This window comes from Poecilia reticulata, unplaced genomic scaffold (assembly GCF_000633615.1).
Source record: "Poecilia reticulata strain Guanapo unplaced genomic scaffold, Guppy_female_1.0+MT scaffold_406, whole genome shotgun sequence".
NCBI classification, from domain to species: Eukaryota; Metazoa; Chordata; class Actinopteri; order Cyprinodontiformes; family Poeciliidae; genus Poecilia; species Poecilia reticulata.
Window position 1 is genome coordinate 1 of NW_007615175.1, and position 15,871 is coordinate 15,871.

Genomic DNA, 15,871 nt, shown 5'->3' on the forward strand with positions numbered 1-15,871 from the left:
CTCACTCACTCACTCACTCACTCACTCACTCACTCACTCACTCACTCACTCACTCACTCACTCACTCACTCACTCACTCACTCACTCACTCACTCACAAAAAAACCAGTGGAGCTGCCATGCAAGATGGTGGCCTATCTGGAGAAACTTGCTCCAAGACACTTCAGGATGAGGAAAGTTCATCTTCCACATGCCTGCCACCACCTGAGCCACAGCGGCCCCATCACTGTTTCAAACAGACCTTTTTTTTTTCAAGTCAAACCACAATGGAAACTCACGAAAAACAGTTTCGTTAAATATATTTATGCTTCATAATAAACATGTGAATAAAAACGAAATAACTGCGAGAGAATAAGTTTTAGAAAAGTTCACTCATTCCCTGAGTGAAAGTTTGGACCCTAAAAAGTCTCTGAGCTTTTCTGGCCTTTGACCTTTCCGACTGGCACGTGAAAAACCAATTTGTCAGTTTTCTTCTGCCATCATTGGTCAAATGTCTCGCCACATGCTCAGATGAAAGCGTATTGTCTTGGGATTTCATGTGGTAGACCTACACAAACTAGTAGAAGAAAATAAGGGAAGATGGCGCATTTTGGTGCAAATGTGTGAAAAACATTGAACATCCAGAAAGTGGCGCATTGTGGTGGCAGCACATGTTGTGGGGATGCGTTGCCTCAGCAGGAGCAAGAAAGCAGGTTACCATTTTCTTCCGCCTGAGAATAAAGCTCTACTTTCTGTTTGTCTGTCACAGACACTCAAACATGTGGTTGTAATCTGAGAACAACGCCTGCTGTGATATTTATCTTTACGTTTAGTTCATTTCAGTGTCTTCAGTTTAGTTCGACCCATCAAAGACAAAGCTGAGCCATCTGATTATCTGCTGAGCAAATAGGCTTTTACTGGCAAATTAATTCACTGACAGTAAATAGTAGAAGCAACCTTACATGACAGTGTCAAAAAAAAACTTTGTGGATTCAACAGTAATACGCTGAAAACCACAAAGTGAGTGGGAGTGGTCTTTAATTGGCCGATGGAGCTGTTATTATGGCCATAATGAAATGGAAACACCCAGGAAAATGATTGCAGTCCGTCAGACTTCTCCAGCTTGTGTGAGCCCTGCAGGCAGGCAGGATTGCACACTTCCAATAAATAGAAACGTGGAGTCCCAAACAACACTGCAGCGATCAAACGTTTTCCTCCGTGGGAGGACAGCTGGTCCACATGGTGGCGCGAGACAGTTCCACAGGCGCGCGGCAGTTTTCTTTGGCCAGCATCGACTCGGTCACGGAGCCTCTGAATTTCCCCAGCCGGGTCTTGCAGACCGACAAACAGAAGAAGTGCAGCACGCTGGGGGAGAGCAGGATGAAGACCCACGGATCGATGATGGAGTTGATGGAGAGGAACCGGAGGGCCAGCAGGTCATATTCATGGGACTCCTCCTTGGTTCTGATAGAGTTGTAGAACACTCGGATCTGTGAGATCAATGGAGAAGTTTGTGTTAAATCAGCTTTATGACGATAATGACTCATTTCCCCCCCTGCTGTTTCCAAATCCTACTTTTGTGGAAACTGTTTTGTACTGAGAAACTGGATGCTCCTTGTTTCTGTTCATAGTTCTGAAAAAGTACTTCCTTGTGACTGACAGCCACAGTTCACTACGTGACAGTTCTCTCTTTTTCACATTTTATTTAACAACCACAAATCCAATGTACAGCTCTGGAAAAAATTAAGACCACTTACAGTTTCTCTGATTACATTTTTTATAGCTATATGTTTGAGTAAAAGGAACATTGTTCTTTTATTCTATGAACTTCTGACAACATGCCTCAAACATTTGTTTGCAGAAAAATAACGAAAAACATTCAGTGCTTTCAGACCTCAAATAGTGCAAATAAAACTAGTTCATATTCTTTTAGAAACAACAATGATAATGTTTTAACTCAGGAAGAGTTCAGAAATCAACATTTGGTGGAAAAACCAGGAGGTTTTCAATGGGGCTCATTGCAGTGGACTCTTCATTTTATCCAGAGGTGGATTTAATGTGACAGAATGAAAAGCGAATGGTTTTCAATTCTTTGTTTATTATTTACAAATAAAATCTAAAAAAAAAAAAAAAACAATAACTTGAATTTGTATTGATTGTTTGTAAAATAAATGAATTTAATGCAGGGAATCGTTTTCTGAAATCTGGTTTTTATTGCGCGATAGATAAAGACTACTTTGGCAATCATTGATGGTTTTAGTTCCACTTTTCTGTTAGTGGTTTGAAAACATGACGTTAATAATTTAAGGAATCAAAACTGCTTTCGACTTTCCAAGCTGAAAATGTTTTTATGCTGCAGCCACCTGTTTATCTTTTGTATTATAGGAAAAACTGAGAGCAATATTTTACGCAAACCTGCAGCAGGAAGATAAAGGAGTTAGATTCTTATCAGTGCGTCACTCTTCTCAGCTTTCTTGTCAACAAAATAACCACATAAAGAACATCTTTGTCACACGTTGTTGCATTAACATGAACAAAAGCCTTCTGATTTTATCTCAGTAAAGCAGACAGTAAGGTGGCGACAGGATGTTTACAGAGCACACAGTACGTCCTCAGTTCAACAAGATATTAAAGTTCATTTTCAGCCAGTGACTAGCAGATAGCTCTCATTTGTGTGTTCTGTGGCTTTATAAGAGCTGGATGTTTAATGCTGAGCCAGAAGCAAATTGACATTCCTCTGCTGATCTCCACCAACTCGGTTTACACACAAGATACACGTCTAATGAAATAATTAGATGCTATAAAACAAAGATTGCAAACTGTTCTCTACTGCTATTTTTCACATTATCTTTGGTTTAGCAGACAACAAACAGATTTCAGAGGATTAATGGAGAAGCGCTTCAGCGTCGCTTTGTGAAAGATTTTTTTTTCTTAAATTTAAAAGATGATTGCTTAGATTGAATTTTGTAAATTTTTACAATATTTGTGCAAATTTATGATGCTAAATGTGACTTTTTATTACTCGCTGATGACAGACTATAATTTGACATCAAGAAAGGCTGAGGCAGCAGTTACTTAGCTAAACCCAATGTTTTTGGCCAATTTTGAGAAAAATTTGCAGCAAAAATCAGAACAAAAATGTGGGAATCTGTTGATTTTGTGTGAATTTTGCAGCTTTGTGAAAAACTAGAGGGACTTATTGATGTAATTTTGAGCAGAGAGGGCCACATAAAAAGCTATGGCGGGCCAGATTTGGCCCCCGGACCTCAGGTTCGACACTTGCTCTAGAAATTTGTAAGAATACATCTGGTTTCCCCTTAAAAGTATCAAAGCAAGTCAAGTTTATGCTTTTAAAACAAAGACATGTAATCTATAAATCTAATCTCAACTTCTAGCCGACTGACTGAGCTGGCATGTGGTTAAAGTAAATGCTGATAAAATTCAAACAGTAAATGTTGCAAAATCCACAGATGTATATTGAATTTGATTGTAATTCTACCATTTATGTATTTAACTGCATTTTAATGTTTTCCTTCAAAACTCACATTAAACAGATTTTTTTCCCTCATCAACTCCAATATGTTGGTTTTCCTTTTGCATTCCTGTTCTCCATTTCTGAGAGCAGTAGGACGTATCTGACCTTTTTAAAGTAAGACACCTTTTAAAAGGGAACCATTTGATTGGTGTTCCTGGTGTGAAGATTGAGCAGCAGGTTTCTCTGTTTTTTCCCCCTGTTGAGTGGAATAAATCAGCAGCTTAAACAGCCCAAATGAGAAGCGGTAAACTCCCTGGAGCCATGGCCCCAAGGTTGGGAACCGGCTCTTTGTACAATCCATGGAAGCTGTGACTAGTTCACAGGTTTAGAAAATGCCCCTACCGTCCCTCTCAGGGGGGGCAGAAAGGAACAATATAGAGTTATAAAAGCAGCTTTTGTGGAGTGAGTATTTTCTCTAGCAACTCTTTAAATCACTTCCTGCCTTCCATTTATCATTTTCTCCTTTTCCTCTATTTACTGTCATTTTCTCTGTCCTTCTGCTTTTTTCTTTGGCATTTTTTAAAATCTACTTTGTGTAGTAATGATGCACAGACATTGAGCCAATAGCTTGGCTATTTGCTGCTGTTAAACTGCTGCATTTTCCTCAGCTTAACATGCCTATTAAGTCTTGCACAGCGGCACATCAGCAGCTGTTAATGTGGAGCGTAAAAAAAGGGCTCCACTACTTTAAGAGTTTACAAGCAGCTGTAATACTGCGTACATTTCAGAAACTGTTATGACAACAAGAATGTCCATATGCTTTTGTTTTGTCTGAGTTGGGACCAGCTTTTATTGCCACATGGTATCATTTCTCTGATTACTGTCAGTCCTCGACATGTGTGAGAAACAAACAGTTTTTTTTGTTTGTTTTTATCCAGGCTGAGCCATGAAATCTGCTTCACACTGCGAGACTATTTTCCCCTCCTCTTTGAGCAGCAACAGGAAGCGTAATAAAGACTTTAATGTGAAGAGGCTGATCACAGCTCTTCAGTTGGAAGGACTGGCCCTGAGAAAGCAATACTAACACATTCTCCAGCTCTCCATGAGCGGGTCCTTCTTTCTCTGTCTGGAGCGCTGCTGTTTGGCATTTTCAATCATTGATGCAATCAAATATGACCGCTGGCTCTTCACATTTACACACGTCATCATGCTGCAGCTTCATATTGGAAGAAAAATGTAATATAATCCAGGAGTCTAGTCAGTGTGTAGACTGTGGTGTCACTTTCTTAAGCCCCCATGAGTATTTCTATAATGCTCCTAGTAAATTATTCACCTGCTGTAGTAGGTTTAAATGCGCCACCCTGGGGCAGCTATGAAACATCATGACTGAAGTCTGTCAGCTTTAAAGCTTGAAAAATGCAGAGCGATGCCTTGGATTCAGAATGTGTGTTAAAACCAGATATTTACAACAACTTTTCAGTAAGTCTCTCCTCCTTAAACCTGTTCACATTTTGTCAACCTTTCACCAAAAACTTGAACTTATCTTACAGGGAATTTATTTGGGCTGCACAATATTAGGATTGAATGATGAAAACAGCTTCAATTAACCCAAAACAAAATTTCTTGGAGCTGTAGCTTCAGATTTGGGAATCAAGGACACTGAAAGTCCATCCAGCCGACCAAATCTGTTTGTAAGGACAGAGTTTAGATGCATAGTCCTCGAAATACAATAATCTATCAAATCAAACATCCAAGCAGTTCTTTGCAAATTCAGATATTGCTCACATTGCCGTTTGAATAAATCCAATGACTATTTACATTCAATACAATATGTAGTTCTAGAAAGTAGACAGTTAAGCAAGTATGAGTTTACCTAAAATCTGAAATATATGGCATACACACGTGGAGAATGTCCTTTGGACAGATGAGACGAAACTATATCTTTTTGCCGAAGAACATCAGCTCTATGTGCATAGATGCAAAACTAAAGCAAACCAAGAAAAGAACACTGTCCCTACTGTGAAACATGGAGGAGGCCTGGTTATGTCCTGGAGCTGCTTTACGTCATCTGGCACAGGGTGTCTTGAATCTGTGCAGGGCACGATGAAATCCCAAGACTATCGAGGCATTCACTGCAGGCTACGGGTCTTTCAACAGGATAATTATAGCTAAAACATCAAAGAATGGCTAAGAGCAAAGCACTGGACTGTTCTGAACTGGGCTTCTATAACTCAGTATTGGTGAAGGTTTCCTACATCCTGGTGTTTGGAAACCAATGTAAACAGGTTAATGGAATATGAACAGATTTATACGGATGACTTGAAACTATCATTACATGACGAAATGTGACAATAGACAGGATATGAGCCAGATATGAAGGCTCTCCTGTGTATAATCTTGTAATCATCAGTGTGTAAATAGTGAAACACAGGGCCGATGGAAATGTCTGCTGTTTGTCGAAGGCCTTGCCAAAGTCCAGTCTATTCCACTTTACTCGTCACTAGAAGCTTTTTGTTTATTTATCCTCTTTTTTCTGGGCCCACATGTCACCTGAGTTTCTTATTAAAGTTGAGCTCATGTTTCATCTATAGCTTCAGAAAATGTATATAATCTTTCAGCTGAAGTCGGTTTTGTTTTATTAAGGTTTACTTTTTTCTGAGCTAACCGTCTGTCAAACTTGAGTCTGTGTTTGGATTCAGTTAGAAAGGTCAGAGGTTAATCAGACCAACGGAGATTCACTCTCTGTTGCAACATATTTCTACAGGAACCTTATGGGAGTTTATCTGAATGCGCTCTGCAATCGGATCAGCTGTCACTGGCCAGATTATCCTCTCTAGCTGTATCAAGCCTGTGGTCTTGTCTCTTGTTGTTTTCTTTCTTTGGACCAGTCTATGCAGGTCATGACCTCTGCAGACTGGAAAGCATCTGGAGCTGCAGCTGCCAAAATGTCCAGCTGTCTATATATTTATCTTTGCAAGAAATCCTTACTCCTGTTCATCCTGAACTGCAGAGAATCTGAAATAACTTGGTAATCTAGACTCTGCCTGCTGCCTTTCCCCTGGCTGTCCTTGTTTCTCCTCACTGCACCAGATCATCTGTTTTGTTTTGCCTCCTGATGAGAAGGCGACGAAAGCTGATCCCTGTGTTCTCTATTTGCCTACATGGGTGTTACCCTTCTGAGCTGGAGGGCAATATAGTAGCACTAATACTGGTACCATCTATTTAATGCTTTTTAAACAGATTCATCAAAGACGTCTTCATTCCTGCCTGTATGCTTCAGATTATACAATACCAAATACTTTAATCTAAGTTTTCTCTGGACTCTTTTATAGATATATATTTATTGATATTTACACCTTGGATGGAGTAGCTTGTCAGCAAATAAGCAATTTTCCATTGGGGATCAATAATCTACTCTATTGTTGAGCATGTTTTCTATTGTTTGTGATAAATTTTAAACAGGACTTCTAATGGCTTTCACTTGTCGCCGTGACGTAAACGCCTCAATTTTTTGATTACTTATAAAAATATATTTGGAAAAAGGAACACAAAATTTTCCTTCCACTTTGTATTTATGTGCCACTTTGTGGTGATACAATAAAAAGTCAGTAAAATACGTTGTAGTTTGAGGTTGTACGATGAATCAGTTTGAAGACTTTTCCACTTTCTCTACAGTGAAGATCATTTTTTTAGTACATTAAAACTGTCACGATGTTTCAGTGTCACATATCAAAGTGTAAATTAAATTACTTTAACACATTACACATAAATGACTTTAACTGTGCTTGTTGAGTCCTGGAGAACACAGCTTGAACAGTTGGTTCAGCCTTCCTGTGGTCTGTCTGTGGAAAATTAACAACTCTATTTAAAAAACCAAGCTCGAAGCAGAATTTAGCTTTTGCTGCAGAGATGATGGTTTCCAGCAACAGCTGAGACAACAATGCACAAGATGCCACTTTGGTCCATTACAGCTGTCCACACCTAAGTGCACAGCATCTAACGCTGCAGGGAAAACCTTATCGATTTTGCATCTCATGTCAGAAGTGTCACTTAAAAACCAATGTGGTTCCATACAGATTATTCAGGAGTCGCACTGAGACGGCGTAATGGCTGGGTGATGAGTCATTTATGGGTACTCATTGATTGCAGCACCCAGAATCCCCTCTGTCTGTGCCAAAACCATTAGAGGTAGTCTAGGGAAAGCGCAGCGTCAGCTCTGGCATCTGCTAATCATAAGCTTGTTTCAGATATTCATTATATCTGTTTAATCAAACTGGCTGTTGGCGTACAGGACAGCTCAGACGTTTACATGCACTCATTATCACCATGAATGTTGTACAACTAGAGCTTTTAATGAACCAGTCAAACAGCTGTTTGATTGAAATTGGAATCATAAATTTCACTAATATAAACATCTGGAGGCGAATGATAACACTGGTCAACAGCCAAAACATTGTCTGGGGTTTGTCAGCTGTTTTCGGGTCATTTTGATGAGCTGAATCCAAAAATCACACTGGTTTTGCTCAACTGGGTCAACTTTCTGAACTAAGCTACATGTTAGTTTGGGATGCAGTCATGAAGGATGATTACTGCTGGTCTCTGAAGAGAGATATCTCTGCTGCCGAGCATACGAGGTGGTCGAAGAAACTGAAGTTCATAACCTGAATTTTGCACAATTCAGGTTTTGCACAATTCAGATTTACAGAAATCCTACTTTGTATCATTTAATTAATAAACACTGCTACTAACCTTTTTTTTACTCCAAGAACCTTCTTTGGATGAGAAATATTAACAGAAATAAACTGATAACGTCATAAATATATAATCAGTTTAGTCATAATCGTATTTCTCTAAATCAAATTAGAATAAAAACGTGACCAGATTGAGCAAAATGGATTCAGCGGTGCAAAATAGTCCTAATTTAGTTGAAAAAACATAGACAACTTCCAGATTATTTTTGTAACCCAGTTTAATGCAAGAAGCCACTAGAACAGGGTTTACTTGTTTGAAATCTCTGATCTCTAACTGTCAGGAATCTGGTGGCACAAATACATTTTGAGTTTCCTGGAACATGTGCAGGTGGATTGAGATCATGAATGAAGACTACTTCAATCTTTTTCCAACTTCATGTTGAAACACAATCTAGATGGAAATTGAAATTGGATCAGAATGGACAGAATTGATTGTTCCAACACCCTGACATTAAGTTTCACAAATAAACCTGGCCTCATTCTTTAGAAAAAATGTTTGACTTGGCTTAAAAGATATAACCTACCAAAATAAATGGACTCTTATCAATTTGACCAATAAATGTGATCAAATTCTGAGCCACAATTAAATGGTGTAAAGCCTCTAAAACCTGCTGAGGAATATTTAATGTAACATTGAAGAGACTATTTGCTTAATTCCGATGATTTATTATTATTTTCTGATATTCTTATATTTAAAAACCACCAAAACTGTCTCCTAATTCCACAAAAAAAAACAGAAAATGTCATATTTATAATTAAATGTCCAAAAATGACATCCAGGCACATGATGAAAGCATACAAATGTCTTACAGCCACCACATAGCAGTAAACAGCTAATCCTCTCCTGAGAAAAATGATATCAGGTAGATTAAAGCTCCATCATCACATTTCTGTCAGCTAGCCAAACTAAACAAACCTGGTTCTTTCAGGTCGACGCAGTGTTGACCCGGTGTTATTTAGCTAGGCCCTCCCAGGTTGTTATCAGAAACATCACAGATGTTGTATTAGTGAAATTTATGATCCCAGTTTCAAAGCCAGATACCCTTATCGTCTCATTACAGTTCCCATCCAAACAGCTTCCTGATGATATTAGTGATCACATCCTGACTGCCCTAAACTTCAATTATAATCAGCCGCTGTATCTGCAGCCTTCTGGTAGTAAAGACGGTTTTCCTTTAGAACATAAAGTTTGCTTTGTGTTTCTTGTTTACTGCCAATTCAAATGGGTTATTGTTAGTTTCCATCATTAAAATGTGCGTATTTAGGTCTTTTGTTTAGGCATTAAATCTACGATTCTCACATGACATAAATGTATTTTGTTCTGGGAGCTAGATGTATCAATCTAGTATTTGAACTTTTGGCATCAGAACCATCGCTGCAGCTTTGTTTTTGGCCAATGGAAATGCAATAAAGCAGATATAAAACCTGTACCAGAATGAAGCAATAAACTGCATCTGCTTCTGTCGAGATCTTGAGCGACACAACACCAAACCACAGATAAAGTTTTTTCAGTCTTTCGCCTTTTAGGTGATAGTGATCAGATAGACAAGAGAAAACATACAGTGGTAAATGTCAAATTTTTTAGCTAACCTCATAATGAGAAAATGAAAATAGTTCTGTCTACTTGAGAGTTTGTGACTTTTTCTGACATTTTCACTTAACCTTTGACGTTTAATAAAGCAGATAATGGTAGTCACTATTATAAATATTTTCTATTTTCTTCAGTTATAGTTCTCATTCTGCGCTGATGGTATATTTTTGTCACTATCATATGATGACAAATTGTGTTCTCTCATAATAAGGAGATATTAATTTGGTTTTTGAGTTTATGACCTCACATGATTCTAAGGTTTGGTTTTTCCTGTCATTCAGCGGCTCTATACCTAACATTCATAAGCTACATAATCTATTCTCATTTTGCAGCAAAAGGTCAAGATTCTGCTCAATCTGAGTTTACAAACGTTACATAAAGGCTAGTTATCAGTCTGTAGAAAGCTAAAAATCCAATATATTCTCATTTTAATGCACACACCATTCCTTAGGTTACGTTGACAACACTCTTCAGTGTAGACGTTACTGAGGGAAGATTATTGAAGGTTAGACTTCTCTATTCACCAGGAGTTCAAAAATGAAGTTAGTGGAAGCACAAATCTGAAGCTATTTAACAGGAAAGCAGTTTCTTCAGATGCATGTCAGGCTCTCAGTAGAGAAATAGACTTTGTCAGGTAATTTTATACTTGTGAATTTTTTTTGCAGTTTTGCAACGGACTTTTTACATAATTGCTCTGTTTAAGACTCATCTCGTCTGTCTTGGGCTTCAGATCTCTGACCACTATGCAAAATGTTAGATTTGTACATTTTGGCAGCATTTTGCAAACAAGAACAAAGGCAAAGTGATTCAATGATATGAATCAGTTGTTGGAGCAGAGATGCGTCTAAAACCTGCAGGACACCGTCTCTTGAGTTTCCAATCTTTGGTCTACAGTCTCCAGGGAATGACCTTAACAACTCTATTAATTGTTCATAAAGACTAAAGACTTAAAAGTCCACTCTGTATAACAATAGCTATAGCTATTAGTAGTAGATTGAAACTAGGTCAGAACTCCGTCAAACTCTGATTGGTCCACTTCTAATCATAGCTGCCAGAAGCTTTGTTGAAGTACTATGATTTACTAGTTTATTTCATAGTGATGCTGTAATAGAAAATTTCGTTTTCAGTCTTATTTCATTCCTGAAGGAACTGATGATACTTTTTACCATTTATTTACTGATAATATCTGCTTTGTTTTTGTATTTCTGCAAGATGTGTTTGTCCATTAAATAAGTTTTGCAAATAATGTTAAGATGTTTCTACAGCTGTGATAGCAGAAGAGACCTGAAGACGTCTTGGGYAAAATGCTTGATCTAATGATTGTCTTAAAGGACTGATGTGTGGAATGTAGTTTGTACCCTGTTTGAGCTGAACCCATGAACTGACAAAGAAGTGTTAGAAGTTCCTCCTGAAATCCTTATCAACTGTCTTTCCTGCCATAAAATCATCTCCTCCAAGAGGTGAGAGATAGTTCATGAGGCGGGGGTCAGGGTGTCTCTGTGGCCATCTGGCAGTAGAGATAACATCAGACTTTGGGAGGGTCTTTGTCTTGCTGTGACTATATAACGATGTGATGTGTGTTGCTCAGGGCTCTTCTACTGACTGCGCTCAGTGAGAAGGGTCTTCGAACGCTTTTGCCTTCGAATAAAGAAACTTAAAGACAAAGATTAATCTTTCTCTTATTATTGAAACAGATTCTCATTCCTTGATAATGAAATTTCCATAACAATGCTTAATCATTATCATTGGGTGGAAGACACAAATCACCTATCTTGGCACCACAATTATCTTCTGAGCCCAAAACTAAGCATTTTTATAATACCTTGAGAAAACTACACATCAACATTTACTGCTGGGACGGATGTTGTCAGTGATAACATCAAGATGTGTGTCGTCTTACCACCATGGGCAGTGTGCAGATGATGAAGATGATAGTCATGAAGACCAGTGGGACAAGGTGCTCCACCTCATCAGCCACGAACACTTTGCGCTCGCTGCTGGATCTCATGCTCTTCATCATTGAGCCTTGCCTGTTGCGACGGCGGTACATCCGGAACAGCTGGTACGCCACGAAACCGTTGCAGGCCACAATCGACAGGACCAACACCAGCATAATTGTGGCATATAAGTTAGCGTAGACCCGGTGCTCAATGTCCAAGGGGTTCATGTCAATGAAGCACCATGTGCCAGGGCAGTATTGCACATATACACCAAATTCCACAAAGGGAAGTAAACTGAATAGGATACATACAAGAAACATAACAGAGATTGTGATATATGCCCATTTCTTGGTGACAACTCGGTTGTACAGGTAGGGGTGTCCTATTGCGAAGCATCTGTCCAGTGCTGTAATGAAGAGGAGCGATATGGTGGCCAGACTGAAGAAGGTCATGCTGCTGCCAAAGTACTTACACACACTGCTAGTGCAGCTGTTATCAGCACTGCTAGTGAAGTTGTTTGTAGCACTGCTACACTTAGGAGCCATCCCAACCAAGGTTTTGTTCCATGCATAGGCAATCTGAACTAGGGGGCTGGTCAGGCAGGTTCCAGCCAGATCTGTGAACACCAGAGAAATGATGAAGATGTGGAACAATCCTCTGTGCCGCCTGTCATCGGCCCTGGCGTCCCTTCGCCGACGGATTTCCAGGATCACCAAGGCAGCAACGTTCCCAAAGACTCCTAAGCCAAACATGATGGCGCTGATCACTGGGGATTCATTAGGCTCTATATCGTTTCCTGAGTGGCATTTGGTATATTTGTTTTCTGACATGGCAGAAGCCATTTCCTTTAATGAAAAACTTTCTGCAAATCCAGCAGAAGCTTAAAAATGGATCTTTAAGTAGTTGTCTGGAGCCATCCTGTTAAAACAAAAAATATATATTTTAGAGTCTGAGAGCAGCAATAATTAAATAGCTAATCCAGCAGGTAGTTAATATTCTCTTGCAATTTCATTTCTTCCTAAAATTCTTGTATTGGATTGTAGTTAAATACGTTTATGAATTATCAAGAATAATAATCATAAAATCAAAACTATACATTTTATTACAACAAGCAAAAATTAAGAATGATCTTAAATCATCAGTTATCAAAGCAACAAAATATCCAAATTATGGTGCAAACGTATTGGTAAATAAAGTCCTCTGGCAGATGCCTCCAGTTTTTCCTGATATCTCTAATATGTGTTTCTTTTTCTTTTGGCATAGAAAACAAACCTGAAACATTTCTTGAAAAATAGTCCAGCCAAAATAGTCAGTAGTCAAAAAGTTGTCACAATTATTTTGAATGAGAATGTATGAAATTCTGGCTGCTTGAAAGAACATTTGCAGACTTATATGTTTGCTCAAGATGTTTTCTGTAAGTTTATTTGAAGTTTGATTAATTTACTGAATTAGTTCAATTCAGTAAAACCAACAAAATCAACAGGGTGGCTGCTTTTACATTTTATTTTCTAGTAAAGGAGTCAAAAACTTTTACAATCTAAAGTCTTTTTCTCATGCCAACAAAATGAAATTAGTATAAAATCACAAAATCTACAAGACTACTGATGGAACAATAAATAACATCGACAAAAACATGTTTTTGAATTAGATCAGCCATGTTTTTTACGAATAGAGGAGAAAAGTTTAAGCCTAATGTGGAATAAAAACAAAAAAAATAATTGTAACCTCAAAATTAGACTTGTATATTTAACCCTTTTTGACATCCTGCAGGTTGCAGAACCGTTTGATGGATATCGGATCCTCTGATTCTGCTCCAACCTCAGATAACTTTGCTCCAGGATTGTAAAACCTGCTTTAATATGCTTATCTTCCGCCTTCAAACAAAGAACCTAAAAGTCTCATCTGTAAAAAATGTTTACTTTTCTCCCTGAGCTTCAGACTGTTTGGACTCACTGCACCGCTCTAATTTGATGTTTCAACACTTTGTGTAGATTAAATTGTACAGAGCATACGTTACATTAGTACATCTGTAATTAAAGAAGGCATGCAGTACAGCATTCTGTACTGCTCCTACTGTACTTGCGAAACCAGGAGTTGTTCCTCTTATGATTTAACAGACATCAGCTGACAAGCTGAACTGTAAACTGTCATCCCACTTCCTGAGAAATGAATGATCGCACGTATGCTGAGATGTTCAAGCGTCTTGTTTTAGAAACAATTGTTGCTCGAACATTAGACCTGTAAATTCCTGCAGCTGCTGCCATGCTCAAATTACATCGCTGCAAGGGGGGATTCAAACTCAGTCAACCTTTCCAGATTTTATACGGACAAACTTTATGGGAATTTAGTCAGAAATGCATACTTTAATTTCTTGCTAAAACAAGAAGCGAGAAAATCTCACTTTTCACAGCATTGAAAGCAATGTACTCTTTTACTTCCACTTTAGATAAAATCCCAGTAAAGGTAAAAATGAGATTTAAATACCAAATTAGGTTTGTGAGCTTTTCTTCCAAGCACCTAGTTCTTCGAAACTCGTATGACTATGTGGCCCTGCAACCATAATTCTGGCTCACTGTCTTTTTTCCTACTGAAGAACGGGGGCATCAGATGTCACTCAATCAATATAAGGAGGAAGAATTGCCTCCAAGTTTTAGCCACAAACCGCATCTCCAACAGATGTGTCCAGCTGTTGGCTGCGTCACTTCTACAAATGACAGCTTTTGAACATACTCTCACTTTCAAAAATATAAAGAAAATAAGGCTGAATAATGAGCACTTGTTTACGCAGTATATGTTTAAAACATGGAGTTTAGATTTAATTTTTCTACAATGTGCCAAAACGGGTTGTAAAAGCGCTCCAGCGTTTTTATTTACATCACGGAAAAATTTACACGGAGAGAGAGAGAAAAAAAAAACCTTACTGTCAGATCCGCGTGGACCCCCCAGCGACCAAAAACACCCGGATGATGAAGTTCTCACCTGCTGTCAAAGGGAAACCCTCCAGCGCGTTTCTGCCTTCCGCTACTTCAAACAAACCAGGTTCGGCTCCTAAATATCCAGGTGTAGTTTGAATCCTCCGGGACTGCAGCTGCTCTGAAGGTGAGCCGCTGGTAGGGGTGAGGCGCGACGCGAAGTGATGAAGCGGGCATGAATTGACTGGGGCTCAGAGAGCGGTGCGGTGACGTCACGCCGCGGCCACGCCCACAGCCGCTCTGCAAGTTTGAGCTGGTTAGCTGGCCGCCACGCCTTTGCATTCTGGGAAGTACGTCCATAATGTTGCAGATCTGTTTACAAGGAGCTTTCAGGGGGAGTCTGGATTAAAAACAAACTAATATAAAGAAATAAATAAAGTTTTTCCCTCCCCAAGCTTTCCAAAAGATCTTTTATTTTATGACAAGAAAATAAGAATTAGAGGTTTAGAGATGGATTAGTAAATGTAAATCTTTTCTTTTAAGATTTTTTTCTCCTCCTGCAGACATTCTACATCAATTATGCCTCAAAATGTTAAAATAATATTTCTTTTTCACAAAAACTCATTTCAATTTTATCCAGCTGTCAGTGATCATTTTCATAGAGAAACAGCAATGAACTTGTTGCTCAAAACAATTAAAATTACTCATGTATCTCTTCTTTAAATTCTGAGAACGCCACACCTACCTGAAAACATTTTGCAAATTGGCACCATAAATGAATAATATATTATTGTAATGTTTAATACTTTGTACCAAAACTAGAAATGAATTAAGCTCAATAAAACTATGAAAATGTTGTCCACCTGGCTATGATAAGGTCTCAAAGAGAACATATCAGTTTCTTATTATTTGTGTTTTTGCATTCTGGTAACATAATCTCCCAGTTTGAAACAATTCAGAGTTTTTTTACACTCGTTTTGTCTTAAACAGAGTCTGTCATCTTGGTGTGGGTTTTGCACGCTGCAACCCGTTTAAGCTCCTCAGGGCTGCAATTCTTTAAATAAACAGCTAAGATTGGACGTGCCGCGGCGAAACCGTCTCATATCTCCAAAAACCTTCTGCGGAAACTGCTTCCTCTTTGCTATGCGATACTTTGAGAACGTGCAACATTGAGTATGTGTGAGAGTGTGTGTGTGTGTGTGTGTGTGTGTGTGTGTGTGTGTG

At 38.6% G+C, this 15,871-nt stretch overlaps 1 protein-coding gene across 3 annotated transcripts; it reads right to left on the minus strand.

Moving 5' to 3' along the window:
- Positions 1–30: 30 nt before the first annotated feature.
- ptger2a (prostaglandin E receptor 2a (subtype EP2)) lies at positions 31–15,084 on the minus strand. Of its 3 annotated transcripts, none has more exons than XM_008403285.2 (3): positions 14,715–15,084; positions 11,696–12,653; positions 31–1,468 (listed from the first exon to the last, which is right to left on the minus strand). In XM_008403285.2, the coding sequence occupies exons 2-3, from the start codon at positions 12,575–12,577 to the stop codon at positions 1,181–1,183; spliced, it is 1,170 nt and encodes a 389-aa protein (XP_008401507.1). In that variant the 5' UTR covers positions 12,578–12,653; positions 14,715–15,084; the 3' UTR covers positions 31–1,180. The 3 variants fall into 3 exon arrangements, with proteins under 3 accessions (XP_008401507.1, XP_008401509.1, XP_008401508.1); XM_008403287.2 differs by having other exon boundaries at positions 14,657–15,084; XM_008403286.2 differs by having other exon boundaries at positions 14,652–15,084.
- Positions 15,085–15,871: the final 787 nt, after the last annotated feature.